Raw genomic sequence first — 27,835 nt, 5'->3', positions numbered from 1 at the left:
TGTGACTAATCTTCTTGTAAGTTCTTGTAAATTCTTATAAATATAGGATTCGTTTATATATATATATATATAATCATTTATATTTAAATATTATAGAATATAGAAGAATATAAAATTATTTTTTACAAGAATTCTTGTAAAGTTCTAGTAAATATAAACTTGTAAGTTTAATTTCGCGAGTTTTATATTAGATGTTGTAATCAGAAATCCTTTAGTTGTCCAAACATTATTTACAAGCTAATTCCAAAAATTACGTAATAATTTTAATTATCATCAACCGTACCAGGCTTACAAGGAAAAAATGAAAATTTAAATGGTTTTCCATTACATCTTCGTTGAGTTGAATATTTTTTAGCGTATGAGCAAATCGTAAATAACATATTTTTTCTCCCTACATCCCTGCACTGGATCAACAGTTAAGCATGACTCAACGCAGGGATATGTCCTTGAAACTCAAACGACGGTCGCCGGTTTGATCTCTTCTTTTGTTTTTTGTCCACTCTAGCGGGGGGTTACATCATTTCCTTCCCTCCCTTCGGTTCGGGTCTTTTCTATGTCCACTCTAGTGGGGGTAAATCATGACCGACTTCCTCCCATCGGTTCGGATGTTTCCTTTAATCGTCCACTCAATTGACGAGACGATTTTATTGTTTTTGTTTAGTATAGGGTATTATAACGGCCGACCTCCGTGGCGCGAGTGGTAGCGTCTCGGCCTTTTATCGGGAGGTTCCGGGTTTGAATCCCGGTCTTTTTTTTCCGCTCTACTCCCCTGGGCCGGACCGACTTGATGGTATTACGCCACCCAGGGGAGTGTCCGTTACTCTAATTAGCCCTCTTCACCTACCGGCAGGTCGGGCTAACCGGTGACTCTTTTGAGGTTTCTTTCATTTTTGTCCTTTATGGCACCATACCATACCTCAATGCTGTGGTGTGGCCATGGATCTTTTGTTATTTTTTATTTCTACCAAACACACCCAAGGAGTCCTCAGCAGATCATTGAAACCAGCACACCTCAGCATGCTGGCTCTCACTGCTGAGGCTGTCCACCCCACCTAACAAACTAGTACCCCATATTTCTTTCATCTATGCTCTTTTGCTTTAAAACTGTTCTTATGTAATCAGCAACCTTTTTCCATTTTATCTCACTATCAAGCATATAATCAACTGTTTCCTTCGGCGTTTTCCCTCTAATACCTGCATACTGCCTTAACTCCTGCCATTTGTGGGACCTCAAAATGGTATGCTCAACATCATCTTGTTCTACACAGTACATACACATAGGCTGATCTCTTTTGGCAATTTTATGAAAATATGCATTGAAACAACTATTCCCTGTTAAAAATTGTGTAACATAATAATCCGTTTCACCGTGACGCCTACTTGTCCATATTAATATGTCAGGTATTAATAATCTAGTCCAATTAACTACCCCTGCATCCAGCCATCTTTGCTGCCATAAGTTATATATCTCTTCTTTTACTTCATTATCTGTTCTGCCTAAGTATTTCTCAACTCTGTATTTAGCGATAAGATTTATAGGGAAAACTCCAGAAAGGACACAGATGGCCTCATAAGAGACCGTTCTGTAGGCCGATACAACTCCTAAGAGTACCCCTCTGTGTATCTTCTTCATTCTATCTCTATTCCTTCCAATATTGAATGCTGACCACCATGCCGGAACGGCATACAACATTGCAGAAGTCACTGTCGACGTAACAAGTCTTCTCTTCAAAGCCATGGTTCTCTCTTCTTTGACATTAACGCATTCAAACTTCTCATCATTCTTTCTGCACTTCTCTCTTCTTTGACATTAACGCATTCAAACTTCTCATCATTCTTTCTGCACTATCACATATTTTTAAAACAAGTTCTGTAAAACGACAGTTCTTCTGCAATGTGACTCCCAAATATTTTAGCATCTGTACTTCCTCTATTCTGTGACCATCGATGTGTTTATCAACCGATTCTAGTACCCTACGTTCGGTGAACTTGACATATTTACACTTATTCACAAATAATTGTAACCCTCTTGTACGCAACCATCTAGCTACTATTTCTAGTGACAGGTTTGTCTTATCTTTAACTTCTTCCATTGTTTTAGCTTGTACGAGCACAGCTAAATCATCAGCATAAGCAATAAGCTGTACCCCTTCTGAATACCTTAAACTAAGTATGCCATCAAAGACCAGGACCAATAGTAATGGGCCCAGAACTGAACCTTGCGGCACACCGCCTGACATATTGAAGTGTACTTCATCTTCTTGTGTACTAATCTTACACCTTCATTCATTGAGATATTCCTCAATTTGTCTCCGCAGGTATGAGCTGATTCTCTTCTTCCTTTTCTGATTTTATTTAATTTTCATATTCATTATTCATCGAATATTCATTTTAATTTTAAAAAAATCTGATGTGGGCGACACATGACTTCCTTGTACGTCTATTAAATACAATATACACATTTTTCCTGCATTTCATTTAAACTTATGTCATTTGAAAGTGAGATACGATCCACTAATTCTTTAATAAAAGTGGACAGTTACACAATTGCTTAAATATTAGTTTTTATCAACATCAAATATTTACAATTATTGATTCAACAGTCTTACCTCAAATATTAGGTTAGAGTAAACGTCTCTTGATTACTCTTTAAATAAATTGTTTACCAAATAATCCAGTAATTAAACTAATTATTCTACACCTAAGATCAAAATAAATATTTGTAACCAGTATACATGAGTTCACTAAATAGAATAGTTTAATTATTATTAACTTTTATTTATACGACACACCAGAAATCTTGTGCATATTACGCACAAGTAATAAAAAAATTCAGCAATCAGTTTAAATTGAATATATTTCAAAAATGTATTTTATTTTTCTGTCAAATAATAAAATAAATTTTTTTTTTAAATACATATACAATTTTTATACGAATTTGCTTATAAAATCAAAAATAATACGATTCTAAATTATAATTTTCAATTAACATTAAATAATCAGATGTTTCACCAATTCTATTATTTTAATTTTTTTTTTACTTTTAATTTTATTTCACTAATATTTTTTTAGTTTTTTTTTTTTTCAATTATTTATTGTAAGAATTCGTGTACAATCACGGGTTAATAATAATTATTAAATCAATATACTTAAATTAAAAAATGAAAAGTTAAAAAAAAAAATAAAATAAAGTTAAATAAAACAAAAGGTGATAAAGTCTGATTCAAACCGATCATTTGATTCACACCTTCCCATTTAAGATCCAAATATTTGATTAATTAAAACTTTAATTTTAATTTCGATTGCAATCAAAAAGGGAGGTGCACAACTAGATGTTATAACAGTGTTAAATACAAAGTTTCAACATCCTACGGCTAATCGTTATTGAGTTATACGAGATACGTTCGTACAGTCACTTCGAAACTAGTCAAAATGGATTCAGGGATGATCAAAATGGATATTTCTATTGAAATATGAAAACCCAAATGTTTCGCGATCACAATACTTCCTTTCCTTTACTTCGTATAAGGAAGAAAGAAAAACCTAACACTTTTTTTGTTGTGAATACTGATGTTTGAATTCACTTTAAACACTCAAGTTTTATAATATTATTTAAAATTGAATTTTTATTAATTTTAAATATATTTTTATAGTTGTATTTAGAGTACTAGGACTAAATTATGTGCAGTTTTTCTCTTAAGGGAATTCTTATTCTAATATCGTTAAATATCATCTTTTCTTTAAGAAGTAATAATGTTTTTTTTTTTGTTACAATTTTTTTTTTTTTACTAAGTATATGAAATCAGAAATACTCATTTTTATTATCACCGAAATTAACCAGAAAAACGCTAGGTTGAAAAATGACCAATACCCGAAAATCGATGATACAAATTGTCCACACTGGGCAATAAGAACCAGTGTAGTTCTTGCTTTGAAGAGATAATCAATTTTGGACCTAATTATCCCATTCCGCCCGCCTGGGCAACCCGCCCGGGATCCTAGAGTTTTATTTTTCTGTTTAGCCTCCAGAACCACCGTTGTAAGATATTATTTCAAAGGATGATATGTATGAATGTAAATGAAGTGTTGTCTCGTACAGTCTCAGGAACTACCATTCCTGAAATATGTGGTTAATTGAAACCCAACTACCAAAGAACAGCGGTATCCATGAGCTAGTATTCAAATATAGTATTCAAATACGTAAAACAGTAACTGCCTTTACTAGGATTTGAACTTAGAACTCCCGACTTCGAAATTAGCTGATTTGTGAAGACGCGTTCACCACTAGCTCAATCCGGTGGTTGGAGGGTCTAGCTACGGAGGGAGTGCTGTAGGCACGCCGGGAGAAGCTAGTCTATTACAACTTGCATATTTTATGAAAAATATATGAAATTTTTGCTGTGAATTAATTTTAGTATTGAAAAATTTAACCTTGATTTGTTTGTTTTCAGATAATTCGCCATCTGATAATAAAAATAATGTGAAAAATCCATCTATTGGAAAATTTAAAAACGGTGATAGCGAATTAGAATGGATATCACCAACCATGTTATCAAATGATGACCAAGACAGTGATGATACTTCATCTTCTAACAACGATAGCCATATGGTTGTACATTTAAATTTGTTTCCTAAAGGAATTACTAGAAAGCAAAGGTAAGATAAATGCTTGCTCACTAAGGAGGGGTCAAAGAAAAAAAACTATTTTTCCGAGGAAACCTATGTAGAATAATCAGATAATTTAGTATTATTAAGAGGGATATGAAGGAATAAGAGTTTTGTCTTTATGAAACTATGATCAATATACTGACAAAAATATCAACTAGACGAAATAGTTTCATTTCCCTTCTTCTCTCTTTATCAGGTGATAAGCAGGAATGGAGAAAAGGTGTTTTTCTCTATTCTTCCTTCTTTTTTTATACATTACATTCTACTTCCTGTTTATTTATTTATTTTTATTTTTTTGATTATTTAATAATTGAGTTAATTCTCTTTTATCTATAAGCACGATTAAACCATTTATCTAATAAAAAAAATATATATGATTTTTTAAAATAAAATATATATTTTTTTTTTCCAAGAAATTGTTCTTTACTAGAGTGCTGTATTCGAGCTTGGCCAATCTTAGGACTATGTGAAACATTTACGTTCATGTCATAGATTTGTATTCATTTCTCTTTCTTCTGGGGGTTTTCTTTTCTAATGTTCCAATATTTCTTCATTCCTTCACTCTGTTTTTGCCTTTTCTCTTCTGATCAAACACCAGTTTTCTGAATATTGTTCTATTATAATATTTATCCAGATATTTTTATTTTTTTAGGTCTTTTTGAACCAGTGAGATACATTGATTTTTCGTTATTTTTATTGTAAATATAGTTAGTTTATTTTGTGAGACTGTTATCATTTATTCTCATAAAGTGACTGAAGAATTTGGCTGTACTTTTTCTGATTGAATGTGAAAATTTGTCAGTTACGTTGTATTTGTATCATTGTTTTTTCTATTTTTATTACTTCTGAATTTTATTAGTTTTCATCTATTTTCATTGGCCCTAGAATTTTTCTTTTACATTTATTTCACCTGATTTCAGATAATAAATCCTCTTCTGTTCAACAGAAGATGCATTCTGCTGCTTACAAGCCTTCTGGTTTGATTATCGCGTTGTAATGCCTGATTTTGGTTTTATTGAGATATTGTTTTTTGTTGTATATATCTTTTGTTATTTAGTAGGCTAATTCCTTTTTTCTTTATTTTTTATCGTCTTCTTTATCTAAATAATTTATTTGGATGATTTTTCCTAAATATTTAAATTTATTGAGTTTGTTGAGTTTTCCATATTTTTCATTTAGGAATTTGGGAAAATTTGTTATGTTGGTCATGAATTTTGTCTTTGTGAAGAAAATCTTAAGCGCTACTTTTTATAGTTTCTATATTTTATAAATTCAAAAATTTTATGATTAATTAATTATTATCTTTGATAAACAGCTCAAACAAATAATTAATTTTTAAATTTAACAGAATTAATCATTGCAGTCTATTATACTATTATTTTTCCATATTATAAAATGTTGAAAAATATTCTTGAATAGATTGATTAGGTAGATGGATAGACATAGAAAATGATAAGTTATTTCATTCAATCCTCCTTAATCATCCAAACAGATTGATACATAAAACACCCAAATTACAGAATCACAAACAGTGAAGAAATTTTAAGAGAGTAACAAAATCCGTCTGCACATAATGAACTCTTGATGACTACCCATCTTTTATATAATTTCTCGCATTATCCATTTAACTGCTTTTACATCGTTTAGAAGAAAATTAATCACGTAGTTTACTCGCGCAGTTGCCAAAAATTTGAAAATATTCCGTTTCGCGCATTCCAGTAAGTAATGGATGTTTTTTTTAGAGTGATAGAACTTTGAATTGAAATAAAACACAAAAAAGTTAAGTTTGAAGTCAATTTTGTTTTATCTGAAAAACAACTTTCTGGCATCTAATTATTAAAAATAATTTTCCAGCATATGTTCACCATGATTAGCTTTGATGAACCGGATTCGATCAGTCCAATTTTTAACCCACTTTTTCAAGTAATTGGGGACGTATTTACTTAATAATACGAGTTATGTTTGTTTCCAAAGCGTCAATTGTTGCTGGTTTATCAGCATAAACCAGAGACTCCAGATATTCCCAAAGAAAATAATCCATTGGCATTAGGTGACATGATCTTAAAGGACAATTCACTGGACCATTTCGTTAAATAATTTTGTCGCAAAACTTTTGTTTGAATAAATCGATTGCTTCGTAGCAGTATGAGATCTGGCACCATCCTGTTGAAACCAAAACTGTTGCAGGTTGAATTTCACGTAAATTTGGAAACAAATAATCAGTGATCATTGATCTGTAATTATTATTATTGACAGTAACATGCGCTCCGGCCTCATTTTTAAAGAAATAAGGACCGTCGATGCCTCCAGCATGTAACATACACCATACAGTCCATTTTTCATGATGTAATAGAGACTCGTAAATTGTCTTACTACATATACGATAATTGTGTGTGTTGACATAACCATTTAACCGGAGATGAGCCTCGTCGCTAACACAATTTTTCGATAAAAAAGTGGATAATTTTCCGATTGATTTAAGCACCATTCGTCAAACAGACGCTTATTATGATCTTGGGGCTTCAGTTCTTGCACCAATTGCATATTGTATGGGTGTAAACTAAAATCTTTAGGTAAAATTATCAATTTAGTGGATGGATAAAGTCCAAGTTGTTGAGAACGGTGCTGAATAGACACATTCGGATCTTCATCAACACTATCACTGACAGAACTTTTATTTTCTGTACGTATAGATCTTTGTCTTTTTGTTGGTTTTTCATCGAGTAGAGTAAATATTTTTTGAAATTTATCAACAGATTGACGAATAAGTTGCTCTGATGGACGATTATGTGCATCGTAAAAAATACGAAGTGTTCTATACTTTTGGCGAATACAAAATTCATTTTGGAAATATATTTCCATAATTTGTAAACGTTATTGCGGCGTTAGTTTTTCCATGATCATTTTCCAATGCTCACTGATCTAAAATGACAAAACAAAATGTCATCCAAACAAAATAAATGACAGTTATTTCTATCAAAAGTTCTATCACCAAAAAAAGCACCCGATAGATATTATGGAATCAATGTTTCTCGTTATCTAGTATCAGGATCGAAGGATTAGCTTAGAGGTATTCCTTGGTTATAAATATACGAATTTAACTCCTGGTACGTACAAAACTCAATATTATACGTTTCATTTTCTGTATCTAAACTTCTTACGAATTTTACGAGTAGTTTTACAGTTTAATTAATTGGATTTGAGATTTTTTTCTAAATGTATGAAAAGTACGGTATTACTGTATTAATTGTTAGTTGATTCTATTCAAAAATATCTATTTTATAATTATTATCAACGTTTGGTATACTGGTAAACTTAGTATACATAAAAAATATTTAAAAAAATAAAAATAAAAATATTTCCTAAACAAAAAATTTTGTTTAATTTCCTTTTAAAGTTAAAAAAAAAAGTTAATAAATGTATTATTTTAATAACTATTTACTAAAAAATTTACTAACATTTTAATTACATAGTAAATCTTTTCTATCTGTTTCAATTTGTTTTTTTTTTTAAGTCACCGCTATCACATGCTACTCCCTCCGGAAAGAGGGAAACGCATTGCATCCTCCAAACAGTAGGGTCCCCGAAAGGCGCATTCTACTAGGTCGGAAGGCTCTAGCACCGAAAGGACTTCAGGGAACGGACTGAAGGGAGATCTCGCCGGGAAAACGAAAGTCATACGCGGCTAGTATCTCAAGGTCAGCTTCGATCAAACAATTTCTTTCTGGTCTAAAGGATCGGAACGCAGCAAGCAATTCTGTCCGTAAAAAAACAAAATAAATATGACTGCCATTAAATATATAATTATCCATCCGATTAAAGAAAGAAACAACAGCAAGGGTCTTTTATTAGCAATCTTCTGACTGCTTCTTCATTCTATTCATCTACTGAGATACCGAAAAATTTCAGCACTTATTCTGAGAAACATACATGTATTTTTATGTTAATATGACCACTGTTCTTCTTTCTTGATGAAATACTCATATTTCCTCAACAAATCTCAATTTGTTGAATTTTGGATGCATTACATTAGAATTTATTCTTCCAGCTTTCAATGGTTTAAAAGCTTTCAGCTTTTTTTGTAATGATTTTGGTTTATTATATTTTTGATTTTAACTGCTGGAGTATTGTAAGTGCTGGAGGAGAAGACGCTTTGCGACCACAGATGTGTTGAAGTGGTCGTTGGACTTCCTCAAGTCTCTCAGTCCGGTAGGGTGCTCCCTTGGTTGCTGGAACCACTGTTGGTGCCGAGATTATGAGATGTGTTTCAGAAGAGTTGGATGGATATAACAAAGTGGAGCAGGAAAGACGTATCCATTGTCATTTCCAGCAGTTAAAAATTAAAAATATAATAGACCATTATCATTACAAAAACTAAATTTTATTTTTAGTACATGAAAAATTGGTACCTGTTGTGTTGTCTTCCTGATAAACTGGATGTAATCATTGTTGACAAGTGACTATTAGTAGGAGAATACAAATTCTCCTGCTATCCTTGAATTCCGTACCTTTCAAATCTGTTTAAAACCTTTTTTTTTTATTTCTGATATGTAGTAACAACATCCTTTCATCTTTGTAAATTTTAGTGTTGGGATCCCGGTGAAATATGACATATTGAAGATATCCATCGTCATATTTCAATTACCAAGCCGTGATAATTCGTATAATCATCTTTGTAATTTAAAAATCATACCTAGGCTTATCCTTATGTAAATGACACTAATTTGTTTGTTAAATTAATTTTAAAATTGTGGGTTACAATTAGATTTACCCATCCTTTTATACGTTGTTAACGAGTACTAACGTAAACAACTACATAATATTCTAAGCAAACTTTTGACATAAATTCATAGAAATATAAATTAATGCTGTATGAATGAATTTCAGTAATCTAAAAATTTCTTTAAATTTTTAATATTTTACATCATTTGGAATATATCCTTTACTTTTATTAATAATTAAAGACACGTGTATTTTATTAACTCCTGATCGTAGCCAAGCGAAAAAAGAGGGTTTATATGTTCATGATTTTATCCTCACTTCCGGTAATTATCGACTTGGTTCTTTCACAGAATAGTCTGTTATCATATCCCCTCAAAGGTTTTGGACTTTATAAATTAAATTTATAGCTTTTATAATATCATATTTTACAATTTTTAGTTTTAACTTTTCACCTTTTTAATTATTTACTCTTCATTTTTTAAGTCTGTTGATTTTAAAATTTTTAATTTGTACTTGTTTATTATAGCTGTGAATAAAATGTAATTGTTATAATAAATAAAAATGTAATACTAAATAAATAATAATGTTAAAATTTTCAAGGATTAATTTGTTATATCGATTTAGTATTCTACATTACTAAACTTATTTTTTTTGAAGATATTTAAAATTTAGTTGTTTTCCTTCGTGATCCAATTACGTTTGGTTGCATTCAGTCATCTAACCATGTCTGAGTTTAGAAAGTTCTAATTAAAACTTATTTTTATAGTACTCTGAATAAACCAATCAAAAGTTATGATTTTAATTTTTGTATTGTTTTAAATAGCAAACAAAATTTAAAAGAAAATTATATATTTTTGTTATAATACTTGTTAAAAACTCAAAAAGTAAATTATACCAGTTATAAAATATTTAATCTGTATTTTTTTTATAATCAGTTTCAAATTAAAATAATGTGGGCCTTTCACTAAAATAATGAATCATAGAAAACCCCTTAAAATTTAAAATAAAATTATATACGAAAGAGTTTTTTTTTATTAGAAGACATTTATTAAAATGAATAATTCTGTTATTACGATTCCATAACCAGTTTGTAATGTTAGAATATTTATAATATATCTAAAGCGCCCATATAGAGAATATCTGATTAATATCTTTGTATCACAAATTAAATTGCTTTTCAATTGATTAAATGCATTTAACCTGCTAAACACTAATTAAGAACCAAAGAAAATTCGAAAAATTTGATTGATTATTTTTTCATGCTTTATTTGCTATCTTTATTTGTCTATCTATCTATCTATCTATATATTGTATATATAGATATATATATATATTGTTTTCTTTGTATGTATAATTCAGTATTTTCGTCACGTCAGCAACCAAAATCACTACAAAATATTATTAGTATGCATTTGAGCAGCCGTAATTAAAACAGTAGAAAATAGCATTTCAAAGCAATCAATGCCGTTTTGTTTATTTATTTTATAATACAGACTATTTTATATAAAAGAAATATCGTTGCTTTTGAATACGAATTAACGGATAATCTCTCTCCCACTCTCAATCCCTTCCCCCCACGCTGCCTCGTACACGCTGTCTCTCTCTCTCTCTCTCTCTCTCTCTCTCTCTCTCTCTCTCTCTCTCTCTCTCTGTGTGTGTGTGTGTGTGTGGTTTGTGGAGGTGGGTGTGGGTGGCTGGGTTTGAGTGGTTGTGTGTATAAATAAAATTAAACTATAGTTTTTTTTGGAATAAAATAAAAAAATATACAGTGCGCACAATAAGTTGATACATACGAAATTTGGATTACACAATTATTTTTATATTTAATATTACAATTTTACGTACTTTTCCGCAAACACAGTATTTATGAAAACTTCTTGTGCGGCAAGTTCAATTATATATTAACGGTGGTCATATTTTTCAATATGGCCGCTGTTACGCCTAACAACCTCTTCAAGGCGAATGTGTACGTTTCTGATGACTCTACGACATAAGTCCTCTTTAATCCTTCACACAACTGAAATATCCAGGCACGCATGAATAAAATAGGAGGTTTTAAATGAAATATTTCTATTTTAAATATCCCCATAAAAAAAGTCACTAGGATCTAAATCCGGGCTGAAAGGTAGCCAAAAGAAACCTACATTGTGGCGGCCCGGATAGCGTTTTAAAATTACGCGATTGACAAAAACTGAATTTAAAAAAATCCAACACAAAATTAGTGTGAGGAGTTGTACCGTCTTGCATAAACAATTGAGTATCTATATGCAGATCAGTTACAAACATTTTGGATAGAAAATCATCCTTAAAATATCAAAATAGCATTTAGAATTTATTGTATCGTCGAAAAACATTGGTCCTATCTATCAGTGACCGGATAAAGCTTCCCAAACTTTAGTTCATGTTGTTGTTTTTCATGTACGACTTGTGGTGCTGTTTTCGCCCTAAAGTGGACATTTTGTTTATTAATACTCCCCTCCATATGAAAATAGGCCTCGTCTGAAAACTAAGCGTTTAAACAACAGCATCATTCCCTTCAGACTACTGTGCAAACTCCAATCTTTTTTGCTTGTTAGGTTGTGTTAGCTTAATACAGGACTGTAGATTTGTATGGAAACAGCTTGAGATCACTGTGTGAAATTCTTTGTACTGTTCAACGAGATATTCCCATTTCTCATGAAGCTCATCATGTAGACTTTCCCGGATTACGTTGCAAGGCAAATCGAAGTGTTTTGATATTTTCGGAGAACAAACGGGAGCTGCTTTAGGTCGATTCTCTTCTTTTATGCTGTCTTCTTCCTCAAATTTACGGTATAAATGGAGAATTGTATTTGTACCTGGAGTCCATCGAGTGTTGAAATGAGCTCGAGATAGTCGCTGAGCCACTGTAACATTTTTTGATTCAGAATAAAGAAGATAAACATTTGCGCGCTTTGAGTTAGACAAACATCCCTAATCGGCCATAGCTCAACAATCTGATGTGTTGCGAGATCAAAATCGAATACAAAGGCTAGGCGACATCTATCGGTATTTTCGAGAAATAAAGATTACGCATTCACAATATGAAACGGGTAAAAAAAAAAAATTATAATTGACTTTATAAATGTGTCCTTGTCGTGCGTCACTTTGTATGTATTAAATACGTATTTTTATTCAATATGACGCTGCTAATTTGCAGTAAAATATTAATATCATTTTAAAATTAAAAGATGAAAAATAACATTTTTATCTAGTCTTCTTCGAAAAATTCCAATTTTTTAATTATAAAAAAAATAAAAATTAATCTTTAATTCTCTTACGAATTAATTAATTAATTTTTAACTCTTTTTGACTCGCATGAGATTCGTGAAGTGTGACTGCTCAGGAATCCATTCAGTTACATCCCCCGAGTGAAAGTGTACACAACACAAGGAAAGTTCATACTAAAGAAAAAAGGAAAGTTCTATATATCAAATCTTCTGATGACGTCTGATTAGCAGTGGAAATGCACATTTATTTTAATATTTCTATTTGTTCGTTTTTAAAGAAATGAGTTCATTGTTTATTATTTCTATCATATTTAACATTTTAAGACATCTTTTAAGTTGAACTAAATTTTTGCTTTTTTATAGACTATTATAGTGCGACTATTATAATCGCACTATAATAAACTAATATATATAATAATAAAATTATAGTATATAATATTAGTATAACAGTATATAAACGACTGTAATAGTCACAAGCATTTTACAAACATGACGTTACTGTCTTGTTGACCTACGAATTAATTTTATTATTGACTGCCGACTATTATAAACATAACTGTTTAATTTTAAAAACTATTATTAATTAGAATTTAAATTATCTTTTAAAAAATCCCTGAAGATGGAGTAACAGCTCTGAAAGTACTAGGAGTTACACTTTTTAAATTTTTGGTAAGTGGAAGTTTAATTTATACAATATTATTAATACCAACGGTGTCAAATGCTTAGTAAATTAAATCTAAAAAAAATATACAAAAAAATTACAAAAATATATTTTATTAAATATAAAAAATTATTTAAAAAATGCTTTTATTTAACTAATACTAACATTAATAAAAAACGGAAACAAATTAGAAAAAACCCTCTAAAAAGTAAAAAATAAGAATTAAATCCAATTGAGAATTTAAAAAAAAATATATATTAACAAATATAAAAATGCACTAAAAGTAAAAATAAATTATATAAATATCTAATAAATAACCAAGAAATAAAAAATAAATAAATGTAACAATTATTAAATTTTAAAATTAAGAGTAATGAAAATATTTAGTTAAATAAAAGCGTGGCGCAGTTTTTATAACAATGTTTTCGAATAAGTATTTATAGACACTTTCTGTATTTTAAAATATATTTTTTGTTTAATGAGGTTGTTTTGTATATGTATATACTTTATTTATCTGTAATAAAATAACTCAAGTTTTAATTCTTTGATGGTTCAAATTTGCACCAAGATGACCTTTAACGATTAATAAGATTAAAAATAAAAATTAAATTTAGAAATCTTGCACAATGTTATTACATTTTGACGGTAATCTGAAAAATTATTAATTATTATCATTATTATAACTGTAATCGTAATTATGAATTTATTAAATAAAAATTCATAATTAATTAAAATGTAACTTTTAGCGGAAAGAGCGCGTTCAATTTGGCTTAGATTACAAGCAGAATTCGAAGATGAACTTCAACTATGTGAGAACACGTACAAAGAAAGCGAGTGGATGCATTTTCCCAGATTGTTACTTGTAGCTAGTCAGTCTTAACTGGAGAGGTTCCAGCAGACCTTTCCGCCTCCTCGCGTCGTTATTGAAAATGAAAATGAAGATTAATTGTTGTAAAAATAAATGTTGTGTTGTTTTAAATAAATTATAAAAACTGCGCCATGCTTTTATTTAACTAAATATTTTCATTACTTTTTATTTTAAAGTTTAATAATTATTACATTTATTTATTGGTTATTTATTAGATATTTATATAATTTATTTTTTACTTTTCAGTGCATTTTTATATTTGTTAATATGTTTTTTTTTTAAATTCTCAATTTTATTTAATTCTTATTTTTTTACTTTTTAAAGGGATTTTCTAATTTGTTTCCTTTTTTTATTAATGTTAATATTAATATTATTTAAATAAAAGCTTTATTAAATAAAAGTAATCAAATATATTTTTGTATTTTTTTTTTAAATATTTTTTTTTACACATGGAAGTTACATACGTGTACCAAATTTCAATTATTTTAATACGATAGTTCATGAGAAATGAAATTTTCAACCAAATGCATGAATTTAGCGTAGGGGTAGTGCGTGGACCGTGGGGGTGGGTCATATCAAATTCCGACACAGTAGTGCTACATCGTCATCAAAGTTACATACGTGTACCAAATTTCATTGATTTTCATACGATAGATCAAAAGATATATAGCATTTGCAAGATTTGTTTATTCCTAAAGCGAGTTAAATAAAAGCTTTTAATTATTGTATTTCATACTTTCTTATGAAATGTTAATTAATTGTTATATTAAAATAAACCTCAATTTTTCAGAAGTAGAACAGGAAGACGTCCTGTTTGGAACAATTCAGAGACACCTAGATCAATGTTTACACAAAAATCAGTTGGTAAGTGTGAAGTCAAGAAAAAATTATATTTAAAAGATTAATTTAGTTATTCATTTTACCATATTATATTAATTTTATTAACAAAATAATTAAGTTGTTTTGACAAGTTGTCTTATGCTTTTATTGAAACAATAAAAGTTTTTAAAAAAATTTTAAACATAAAATCATAATACACTCGCTGGCAAGCACGGATTCGTACATGATAATGGTAACATCTTGAAAATAAAAAATACATATTTTTTCTATTATTTTATTTTTTTATATTTTATCTATTACTTTTTATTTTATATTTTTATCTATTGTTTAATAATGTTGTGATTTCTTCTTTGGTTTGTTTTTTCCATAGACTACTGTGATCCCAATTAATGCAAGTTTGTTTATTTATCAGTTTTTTTATGTATATGTAGTTTATTTATATACGTACGTTTTATTGAGTGTGTTCACTGTAAACTCTTTGCCACGTACTTTTTGTAATGTCGATTTGTGAGAGAAAAAAAATTTCAGTCAGTAGTTTTGATCAAATAGTCTAAAAGAAAATTTTTAAATAAAACTAGTCAATAGTTTATCTTACTTTTTGTAATAGTGAATAGTTTTCTCTGTAGCTTAATACTTCAGCAGTCTCTGGAGAAAATACCTTTTCGATTCTTTTTTTTTCAGTTTTTTTTATTTTAAACTACTCCTTTGATAAAAATACAAAACACTCTTTTTTATTCATAGAGTCCGTGTAAAAATATATCAAGATACTACTAAAGAATTGTATATATATATTTAAAACATATAAATAATAGATCAAAGTAGAGTATATTGATATCTACGATATCTACAGATGAAATAAAGAATTTCTTTGGATACTTTTTTTTATTTTAATAGTAAATAAAATTTAATTATACAATATACTTAACGCTTTGATATTTTTGTCAAGGTTTCTTAATTATTTAATAAAAGAAAGAAAAATAAATATTTCTATAATGTAAATAATTATAAATAGTTCGATTCATCAGACTTACTGGCATCTTTAACGAGGAAATTATGAAAATAGAACTACTGGTAAATTTAAATTTACGTTTTTACTATGCTTTAAAAAAAAAGTTAACACAAATAAAGTTAAATTTTCCGTTATAACAATTAAATTTAACATTTTGTTCTTATCACTACTCTATTATTTTTTTAATCCAAAAAATAAATTTTTTTCAAAAAATCAATTACTATTCAAATAGAAATTCTTTTATTTAAACTTAGCGGACAGATCATCTAAAAGTTAGATAGACTTAAAAAAAAAATAATAATAGTATTTTTTTTAATTAAGAGATTACTAAAAAAAAAAATCTTGACTAATGAAGGTTATGTATTAAAATCACGCAAAATGCCATCTATAATAACATGGTAGATGGTGTGATTGGTTATAGTGGAATATATTATAGAATACTCCTTTTCAAGGGACCACCATACTTTCCATTACCCGAGTGAATAAGAGAGAAGCAAAGTGGATCATTAAAACGTGTTTTATAGCTAGAGGTCAAATGAAATGGTTTATTGTAAATACGTGCTTAAACATGTGAAATATATATCTTCAAAACATCTAACTTAACTTATTAATACAGATTAATACCCTAATTATTATACAGTAAATATTAAAACTTTAAAGGTATCTTTTGAAACATAACATCTGTAATGCATAGTGTTTAGAAATTTGTAACTTCGTTTCATATTTCATAAATATCGTAATATAAAAAAACGGATTTGTTTGATTAGAAAATCTCTGTTCTATCCTGTAAAGTGTGGTCTGATAATTTGGAACACTGAAATCAAATAATTGATAGAATAAAAATTTATTTAATGTAGGTCAACCTTGATCAGTTAATCTTTTACACGGAAAAGAAACTATTAACTGTTTGTTTAGCACAACACAAACTTTACTAGTAACTTACTTTCACTGACATCGAAAAGGAAAAATGATAAAAAATAATTTTAATTATTATATTTATAAATAATCTTATGAAAGAAAGAGCTTAAAATTTGAGCTCTCTCCTTTTATATTGTGATCTCCCACCCAGAAACTAATAAATCTTTTCATTTCTATTCCAATGAGAAAAGAATTTAATCCTTTCCACAGTTTTCTCGTCCTGGCATAAGTTAATAGAAGTGCTGCTATTTGGGTAAAAATTAAACAGTTCACATTATATATAATATAAAGACATAATAATTTTACATGCAGATATTATTACTCTGCTGTCCATTCAAAACGATAGTCACCACTTCCTAATTATTCGGGTCCACCGTTAGTTATTTCACTTCAGAGGATGATATGAATGACAATTTTTGTAGCGTGTGACCAGGATTCGAACCCGGGACTTCCGGATGAAAGGCCGATACGCTACCACTCGCGCCACGGAGGCGGGCACCATTTCCTAATTCAAAATTGTTTGATTAAACTATACCAATTTCAACCGTATAATATACAAGACTTACCCAAAAAGAAATAAGATAATTATTTAAAAAAAAAAAAAAAGGAATCGACATCAATATTATCTAATGTAATGCTCGTATATAGAATTAAAAGATTCCCATTGTCCCTACCGATGCTGTATATACTATATATAATATATATTGGATTTGAAAGATTTGAGAAGAGATATCTCAATTTTTGATGATTTTATTAACGGTGCTACGTATCTTGTGCAGAAAATCACGTTTTCTGAACTGCAGAACACCATATAACAGCATCTAACTTGACACGTACATATAGAATAACAGGATTCCTCCTTTCCCGACCTATCCGTCCGACAGCGAAAACATTTTTTTGTCAATTTTCAAACCAATATTTTATGTCTAACAAATTTTTTCTATTTTAATAAGGAGAATTCATAACTAAAATTTAAAGAAGATAATTAATTACAGTATTGAACAAAATAATATATTTAATATAACTTAATATTAATAAATTAATATCGATATTTACGTAATCATTCCCAATTTTTGATAGATTTCATAAGAAAGCTACCTATTGTAACGGGTACCATGACTCGACTTCCAGAAAATTTCGACATATCTTCGCCTTTCACCTCCTCCCGACCCCAAAACCACTGTCAGCTCAAAAGTTTATATATATATTTCACATTCTTGTGGACACGATAACTGCAGTAATTTTGCACCAATCACTTTCAAAATGTTCCTTAAAAATAACTCGTCCCAAAACCTCGGTCGAGTTCATTAACGGCCAAAATTTGACCATGGGGTGGAAATGGGGGGAGCTTTTTCGAAAAATTAAATATGGTTATAAATTTCTTATTAATTAAAATATCGAATCCGTTTAAAGTTCCTACTATTCTTTGGATAAGGGCCTAAAACCTATCTAAGTAAAGGTTCTTGATATCACCAACCATTGGCCAAGGGGGTGGAAAAAATGGGGTTTCGAAGACAAAAAAAATCATACCTCCCTTAATAGACACAATATTGAATCGGTTTAAAGTGATCGTTAGTCCTCTAAACACTACCTAAAACGTTTGTCTGAAACAATTTTTGATGTGACTAACCCTTACGACAAGCGATGACCAAAATATTGCTGGAATTGTAAGAAAATGGGGCTTGTATGCTAAACATGTGAAACGTTTTTCACATGCAACTATTGTATTGAGTAAATTTGACGTTTTTCTTAACTTTAAAGTGGAAATCTTTTTTATCCCCTACTTATCTTCGATGAAATCTACCTTCGCCTTCCGGCGTGCCGAAAGTGATTTTTTTTTTTTGTAATATCTGTGCGCAGATCGTATTTATCTTAGATAATCATTAAGGGAAATATAAGAAATAAAGTTATAATAAACTAATCATTTATTATTTAGATAGATATTAAAAATAATAAAATTAATTAATATTTTATTTTTTTTAATATTAACTTATTAATTAAAACTTTAATTAATAAGTTTAAAAAAAAATTGAGTAAATAAATTGATGTACCCTATAATGAGTAATTTTCAGCTACCAGAGATTCTAAACAGAGTTATTCAGGAAGAAAGAGAAATAATTTGGGAACTCATTCTAGAACCTGTGATAAGGAAAAAAGTACGTAAAAACAGGAAATAATTTCACTTAATTCCAGTTTCTTCGATGAAATGAGGTCATACTGAAATTTTTAAGACGTTATATAAGTAGTAAACTTGATGGTTTCTTTGGTTTTTTGACTCGAAAAATCGAATAAAAAAGGTCCAGGTACTTTATCTCCCGCAGTTTTCAAGTTTTTTTGACGAAAAAAAGAAAAATTCGGTAACGAAATTTACGTTCTTTTAGGTTTGATGGGCAATACGTTTTTTGTTAAATGACTAATTATAAGAAAATTTTATAATAAAAACTTGTACAGAATTTAATTATGAGAAAATTTATGTAATAATTTATGAAAAACAAAAAATCAACTTCTAAAGGCTGTCCCAAAATGAACTGATGTTTTAAGTTTGCCCCCATATTTTTCGTGTAAAACCAGAGTAGAGATTTTTATATGCTGCTATCAGTAAACATTGACGTTAAATTCTGGGAACGTGCACACAACACGTAGAAATTATAAAAATAACATCATCTTTAGTGATGAGGCACATTTTCTTTTTATCGGCTTTGTCAATAAACAAAACTGTCGAATTTGTGTATCAGAAAATCCAAAAAAAATTGAAGAATTTCCTGTCCATCCTCGATGAGTCACACAGTTTGGTGCGGTTTTTGGGCTGGGGATTCATTGGACCTTACTTGTTTAAAAATCAAAATGGAGATGCTGTAACCATCAATGGAATTCGATATCTTGAAATGATTTCAAATTTTGAATGGCCCAAAATTAATGATATGGATGTGGAAGACATGTGGTTTCAACAAGATAGTAGCAACATGCCACACTGGCAATGAAACCATTCAGCTATTGCAAAAAAATTTATTTGGTCATGTTATTTCGCAGTGAGGTGATGTGATTTGGCCGCCAAGATCATGTGACCTGATACCGTTGGTCTTTTTTGTTTGGAGTTATCTTAAGGACAACGTTTACTACAAAAAATTGAGGACCTCACATAAAAAGCTCGACACAACATTGCCGACATTTCCCAATAATTACGTCAACAGGTTTCGAAAAATTTTTTCAAAGGAGTGAATATGTACAGATAAGGCTGGGGCGTTCATTTGTCTGATATTTCGTATCACACATAACTTTCTATCAGTACTTTCTAATAAAGAAAAAATATTATCAGTTATCAAAAAAAAAAAAATTTTGTTAAAAAATTAAAATGTCAGCTCATTTTGGGAAACCTTTATTATTTTTTTTTATTTTTTATCCCCCAACCGGATATCCAATTAAGTATAACTCAGTTGTGGGGAGTGTCAATTACTCTAAGGAGGCGTCCCCCTCCCACCGGTAGTACGCCCGGCACGATAGGTTAGCCTCCCCGGTCTCGGATCTTTACTTCTTTGTTTGCCTGCCTCAAATTTCCCGCCTCAGAGATGAGGTCTGGCTATGCCGCCCCCCACCCCCTCAGCAGGGAACCGGGTCTCGGTCTTTATGCCACGCCTCAAACCGGCGGCACCGACCCCACCGACTGCCAGGGCACCCGCAGGGCCGACACCGCCGGCCGGGACTCGGTCTTTCTTTTACCCAACTTCTTCCCAGGAGTTCCCTCCCTTCTCAGGAACCCGCATACCTCGGCATACGGGCCCTCCACGGAGGGACTTTCCTCCCATCCCTACTACATTCCCCGTCTTCTAGCTTCTTCTTCCTTAGATCGGAGAACTTCACCCGCGAACCTTCTAAGCCAATTCCAGTTTACATCACTGAACACCAGTCAGTTGATTAAAATATCCGGTGTTAGCCTGTTTGCAGAGATCTCACTTCTGTTGCGTGCCCATCTGGGACAAACAAAAATAGTATGTTCAGCGTTGTTTATCTCTTGGCAGTAATCACACTGCGGTGTAGCCCTTTTTCCAATTTTATATAAGTACTGACCAAAGGAGCCATGACCCGTCAATAATAATTGTGTAACATAGTAGTCTACGTTGCCCCTTCTTTTACCTTTCCAGTCTCTTATTTTAGGGATTAGTCTTCTGGTCCAATCCTCCACCTTTGATCAAGCCCATGCATTCTGCCATTCCTGATCTATTAAAACTGCAACCTCATCTCTTGACAGTCCCGTAAATCTTAATGTACGCCCTTTGACTTGTAGGTCAATAGGGGGGACCTCAGTGAGTATAGACAGTGCATCATATGAAACAGTCCTGTACCCTGCAGCAACTCGTAGCAAAGCAAGCCGATGAACGCTTCTTAGTTTCATTTTGTTCCTCTGGATGTTCATAGCGTCTCCCCATACCGGGGCCGCATATAGTATCGCAGACGTAGTGGCTGCAGTTATCAACCTCCTAATCTCCATCCTTGGTGCGCCGTGGTTATGATAGAGACCTCTCAGAGCCTTGATATTGGGGGTTACTCTCTTACTTATCATATCGTCATGGTTCCCGAATTTTAGGCTTTTGTCCATTATAACTCCAAGATATTTTGCTTTATTGACCTCTATAATTCGTTCTCCTCTAATGTCTAAGATGATATTCCTTATCCGTCTTCTTCCAGAGAAAATTATACAGCTAGATTTCGTAGGGGATATCCACAGCAAGTTCCTTTCTAGCCACTCATCTATTAGGCTTAAAGCCCGATTGGCTTTTTCCTCTATGTTCACGACCTCCTTATCTTCAACTAAAACCGCTAAATCATCAGCATACCCTATCACGAATACCCCCTCCGGGTAGTTCAGTCTGAAAACCCCATCGTAAAAGATGTTCCAGAGGATGGGTCCAAGTGCGGACCCCTGAGGGACACCTCCAAAAATTTGGAATGTAGACTTCCCCACTAGCGTTTTCACTTCAATATATCTTTGATGAAGGTATTGACACCTTTATTATTAAAAACAAAATAAAACCAAACATAATAAAAAAGTTATCAATTTGTAAAAAAAATAAGAAACCATCATGTTTATCATTTATATAACGGCTAAGAAATTTCACTTTTACCTCATGTCATTGATAGTGAAATCCGTGAGACATTTTTTGCCTGGATTTCTCAATAAAAAACTTTCGGAAAAATATTTGTGTGAGCTTTTTTTCTTATTTCAAGCTCTAAAAACAGTTCCCAAATTATTTCCCTTTCTCCTGACTCACTAAAAATTTACTGATGAAAAAAGGTTTTTCATCAATTTAAATATGGAGTATAACAATTTCTAAGTTATTTTCTGTCAACCATTTCTTTAAGGTAAATGTTTCCATTTTTTTTTTTTTGTGTATGCGATGTGATAAATATTTTTATTAAATATATTTGTATTAAATAATCTGAAATTATTGTAAAAACACACTTTTATTAATTAAGAAGTTAATTTCCTGATACTTCTAACGATTACATAGATGTGTTCCATTTCGGATAACAAAATATTATAATTCTTGAAGATAGGTTAATAAAATGTATGAGAATTCAATAAAGTTACAGATTTTCATTTCTTAAAAATAGGTTTTGAAGTAAAAAATGATTCAAGAGCAGCACTCAAACGACTTCATGCAAAGCAGTCTTTACTATATCCCTTTGAGTGACAGATTCATTTTTATGTCCTACCCATACAATATTTAAACGGATATTAAAGATTTTATTATCATGTAAGCAAAGTATGCTACATCGATATACCTTCTAAAAACAAAAAGAAATAATTTAATTAAAAACTTGAATAATTTTTTTTTTTTTTTTGCTCAATAACAATATAATTACAATCTGCTCTCCTGCGGAGCTATAAGTAATTTCCTGACAAAAGCACGAGATAAGAAGGTCCTTAAGGAACACCCAAAATAAGTAATACACAATAAACAGTTGCAAGCAAACTTAAAGTCAAATATGAAATTTAAAGCTCAGTCATAAATCGCAAACCATTAATTTCAGCACCATATAGTCCACAAAACAAATATTAATTACAAATAAAAAATGAAAAAAGTAACAAGATATTAGATACGACACCACTAAACTTGACAGTGTTAGATTCCAAACTCTTACGCATACCCTAAGTCGAGTACATGGGCACTTCTCAACCGTCGGATGTCTCAGCTGTTATCGAGTAGATTAATTGCAAAGTGGTTTACATGATTCTCAAGCCTCTGCAGGTTGAATAAATTTGCGCCAATTTTACAGACGAATTTTTTATATTCATTCCTATGTTTTTATTTACTATCCCTCCTCGAAAGTCGGTGAAGTGTCATTAGGTTTTCTGTCTTTCATCCAGAAAATTCTTGGATATGTTCCCGAATAATGTTTGGAACTTTCATAAATAGAAAAGTCATCTTTTATTAATAATTCTAACTGGACGGTTAGCCTATAGTTTTCCCCATAAATAAGTAATTAACAGAAAAGTAGTTGGTAGGCTGAACAGTTTACTGAAAAATTGTTATTCTAGCCTTAACCGGACCTTATTAATGAAAGTGTATAAAAATACATACAGTTCGGTTGAATTGGGTCATCGCTGGCGGGGATGCCTCACTCGGGGTGTCCCCGTTTGAGGCATTGGTATAAAGACCGAGTCCCGGCTCCCGGAGTGGGGACCCAGGGACGACATGGCTAGGCCTCGTGGATCCTACTCTGGGGGGTTTTAGGCGGGCGCAAAGTGAGATCCGACCGGCGGGCCGAGACGTGGAGGTCCGTTAGAGTAAAGGACACTCCCCTGGGTTGTGTAATACTTAATTGCAGGATCCGGCCCGGGGGAGTAGAAAAAAAAATTCGGTTGAATATTTATTTAAGTATACTCGCTTTTTATTGAACGCTCGCACCATCCCTCTCACCAGCAATCTTCAGTACATACTTTTAAAAATATTTAAATATAGAAAAAAGTATAACTTCACAAGTTACTGCGTAAATTGTACAAGTTCGTACGATACAATAAAAAATTAATATAATATTTTTTATACTGACATTATAATAACAATACATTTGGTTAAGTGAATTATTAATAAAAAATTGTAACAAACCTCTTAATGTACCAAATTTTTATATCAAATTTCAAGAATACGTCTGGCTATTTTATTTATCAGTATTGGTTTTTATTATACAGATCATTAACATTATTATTAGTCATAAAGGTTATCCAGTGATAAATAGCAATTTAAAAAAAAAGATTTCAACGAATTAAAATTTCCTCTGTGTTTTATATTTGGTTGTTAATAAAAAATCCTTATAATTTCAACATTTTAAATAATATATGAAAAAAAAATGTTTTAATTAAATATTTTCCCTAAATGCATCATTATAAGAATTTACATGTTTATTTTTTCCTGTAGACCAGCGTTTTACACTTGCTAAACCCTAGTCTATCGTAAATATTTGGTAAACCGTATATAGATTCAAATTTTTTTCTACGTATCCCTCTTTTAATTAAATATTTTATTTCTTTTTATTAACTGGAGGAATTCTCATGCGTAAGTAATTTCAAAAATAGTGAGCGGATGCATATTTCATACTCTACAACGTTGGGATTTTTATCAAATTCATTACATTATAAATCCAATACAACGAGGGTTAATTTTACCATCTTGTAATCCAAATCTTGTTCCACCATTGAAAACGCTATTTCAGATTTGGTATTGACGAGTTCCTTCAAATTCATTCTTTCTCTCTTTCTTCACTTTTGCTTTCAAAAAGCGACTAAATACTGAAAGTCATCCAGCTACTCAGTCGTTTATATGATATAGCCTTAGGCATCAGAGATAATGCATCGAGTTATTAAGAAAACTGCTCTTACAACCTGTGTGCTGGCACCTCATGTATTTTGCTTTAAAGCACCTTAATAATACTTAAAACCTGTCACCATCCTGCTTATCAGTCATTGTACTCATTGCTGAGCATCGTGTGCCCATTGACCATACATCGCAAGGCCACGAGATTGTCAAAGGAAAATTACAATCAGTTGTGGTTTCCTGCTGCCTACTCCTGAGCTTCAAATTCTGTCTGCTCACCAACACTGTTTCCCATTAGGGTTGGGTACACTTCCTTTCACTTACTTGCTTGGGTTAACAGGAGCACCGATAATAGATAGGAAATTGGAGATTCAGGTGGCAGAAGCTCTCTTTTTTCTGCTTAGCCTCCCACCGTAAGGTATTACTTCAGAGCATGAATGAGGATGATATGTATGAATGTAATTGAAGTATAGTCTTGTACAATCTCAGGTCGACTATTCCTAAGATATGTGGTTAATTGAACCCAGCCACCAAAGAACACCTGTATCCACGATCTAGTATTCAAATCTGTATTAAAGTATGCTTTTACTACGATTTGTACCTTGGAACTCTCAACTACGAAATCAGCTGATTTGCGATGACGAGAAACCACTACAAACACCAAGTGGGCTGAGATGATAGAAGCTAAGAAAACTTTCTTGTTTAGTTCTTTTAATTTCACATCACCCCTTATTTTTTGACAGAGTCTCAAGATATTTGCAGAGACTCCACCCCCGTTATTTAATATTTATTATATCTACCCTATTTCTGACTTAAAGATAGTATAAAATCTCTTGGGGGCTTCTTAAAAGAATCGGATTATATCTTCAAGGTAAAAATATTGTCTGTCAAATCAAAGTTTGAGATAGATCGATCATGAATAATGAAGACTGATTTAAAAAAAACAATTGAAAATACTAACATATCCATGTGTTTATATTTGTGGAACCTGACATTTATGAATATGCAACCTTTTCTAAAAACAAAAAAAAATCTCTTATTCTTAAAAAAAGAAGCTATATATTTATAGCTTTTTTCCTATTTAGTCTCCGGTAATTACCTTTCAGTTAATACTTCAGAGGATGAATGAGGATGATATATATGAGTGTAAATGAAGTGTAAGTCTTGTACAGTCTCAGTTCGACCGTTCCTGAGATGGGTGGTTAATTGAAACCCAACCACCAAAGAACACCGGTATCCGCGATCTAGTATTCAAATCCGTGTAAAAATAACTGACCTTACTAGGACTTGAACGCTGGAACTATCGACTTTCAAATCACCTGATTCTGGAAGACGCGTTCATCACTAGACCAAGCCGGTGGGTTTACATGTATACATTTACCTTTATTACATCAAACAAAAAACTGTTTCCTGTTAAAAGAATATCTGGCGTACGATAAATGAGAAATATCGTTATCATTTTTATTATCAACTTAAAAAATACTCCCACAAATTTATTTTAAATAAAAAGTGAAAGATTTTCTTTAGAAAAAAAATTATCTGTAAGAAAAATGTGTATTTTTATGTAACGTGTTCATAAATAAGTGCTCAAATAATTTCCATTAAGCCTTTTGAATTGTTATTTATTCTGTATTAATTTAATTTAATACCTTAAAATATTTATTTTTTAAGTTATTAATATAGAATTTCTACTTCACATCAATCTCTACTATTTATTTTATAATTTATTGTAAATTTAGTTCCTCTGCCCTGATTTATATTTTTACTAGTACTATTCTGTCTCTTTATCCATTCAAGAAAGTCCTCGGTCAGTTTCTTTTATTTATCCGAGTAGTAAAACACTAACCCATTTTCTTCATGTAATCTATGACATTGTGCCGATCGGAATGAAATATTTTTTTTTATATTTTTTTATTTATTAGGTACGCGATATAACAATCACTAATCATATCTGTCCTGTTGAGGACATTTCTGTTTTTAAAAATGTTTATTAAAATTCTACTTACTGCTATAATTACGTATTAACATTTTTTAATTGTGGCATTGTTTTTGAATTTTTATTGTTTTAGTCAATTTTTAATTAACATTATTAAATAGAAACAAACAATATTAATATTTATTTATTTTATTGTTTTATTGATACAGTTGCATTGAGAAAACTGATGGAATTTGCAATTGGAATATCAGGAAAAGAATGAGTACATCTTAATAATTGATTAATTATAAATAAGGATGAATAGATAAATAATAAAGGTAGGGATAATGAAATGAACCAATATTTTAGTTTATATTCCTTTTCATATTATAACATTTAAATGTAACACCATTATTTTTCATAATTTGATATAAATGCGAAATAAAAACACTCTGTGTTTCGTACATGTTTAGTGTTATCCTCAGTGTGGATTTTGTGTAGTTTTGTACAGTCTCAATCTCAGATGTGCGGTTAATTGAAACCCAACCACCAAAGAACACCGGTATCCACGATCTAGTATTCAAATCCATGTAAAAATACATTTATAAATCCTATAACTAGGATTTATAACATTATTGATTTATATTACAGCAAGGATTTGATTTATATAACACTATAGGATTTATATTACAAACAAATTGTAGGATTTAAATCTTTATGGGAACTATTTGTTTGCCACATATTCAGTCAACTGCAAAAGTAACTGCGAACCTAAGTGACCTGCACTATTATTTCTATTTTACTCAAAATTTATCCATTTCTTTTATCATAATATTGTTTTCTTTGAATATGAAGAAAAATATTTATTTTGTAATGAACTCTTTTTGTACTTAAGCCATTAATAATTAGCATATTACGTATGTTTTGAGAAGGAAAGTGACTTGACTTCACTTCTTAAGACGCTTGGCCTTGAACACTTGTTTAGAGCGGTCAGACTGGAAATTAGTCATTAAGACGTGCATTCATTTTTCTATTTAAAGTTTTCATTATGTTTTTTCAATTTAAAAAAAATTTATTAATTAAAAGTGTCTGCATTAAAAAAATTATGTGTTCCTATATTTCTGATTCATTTAATTTAATTTTACAGTTAGTTTTGCAATACCGGTTGATTCAAA

The 27,835-nt window shown here is 30.7% G+C and overlaps 1 protein-coding gene across 1 annotated transcript in view; it reads left to right on the top strand.

Moving 5' to 3' along the window:
- Positions 1-26,943, top strand: part of LOC142330934 (uncharacterized) — a 45,561-nt gene extending 18,618 nt beyond the window's left edge. The window contains exons 4-6 of the mRNA XM_075376400.1: positions 4,452-4,656; positions 14,958-15,031; positions 26,891-26,943. Of these exons, the coding sequence (XP_075232515.1) occupies positions 4,452-4,656; positions 14,958-15,031; positions 26,891-26,943 (332 nt within the window). The remainder of the gene's footprint in view (positions 1-4,451; positions 4,657-14,957; positions 15,032-26,890) is intronic.
- Positions 26,944-27,835: the final 892 nt, after the last annotated feature.

Source organism: Lycorma delicatula, chromosome 10, assembly GCF_047948215.1.
Source record: "Lycorma delicatula isolate Av1 chromosome 10, ASM4794821v1, whole genome shotgun sequence".
Lineage (NCBI taxonomy): Eukaryota > Metazoa > Arthropoda > Insecta > Hemiptera > Fulgoridae > Lycorma > Lycorma delicatula.
Note: the sequence above shows the minus strand (reverse complement) of the source record. Positions and strands in the feature narration are given on the sequence as shown.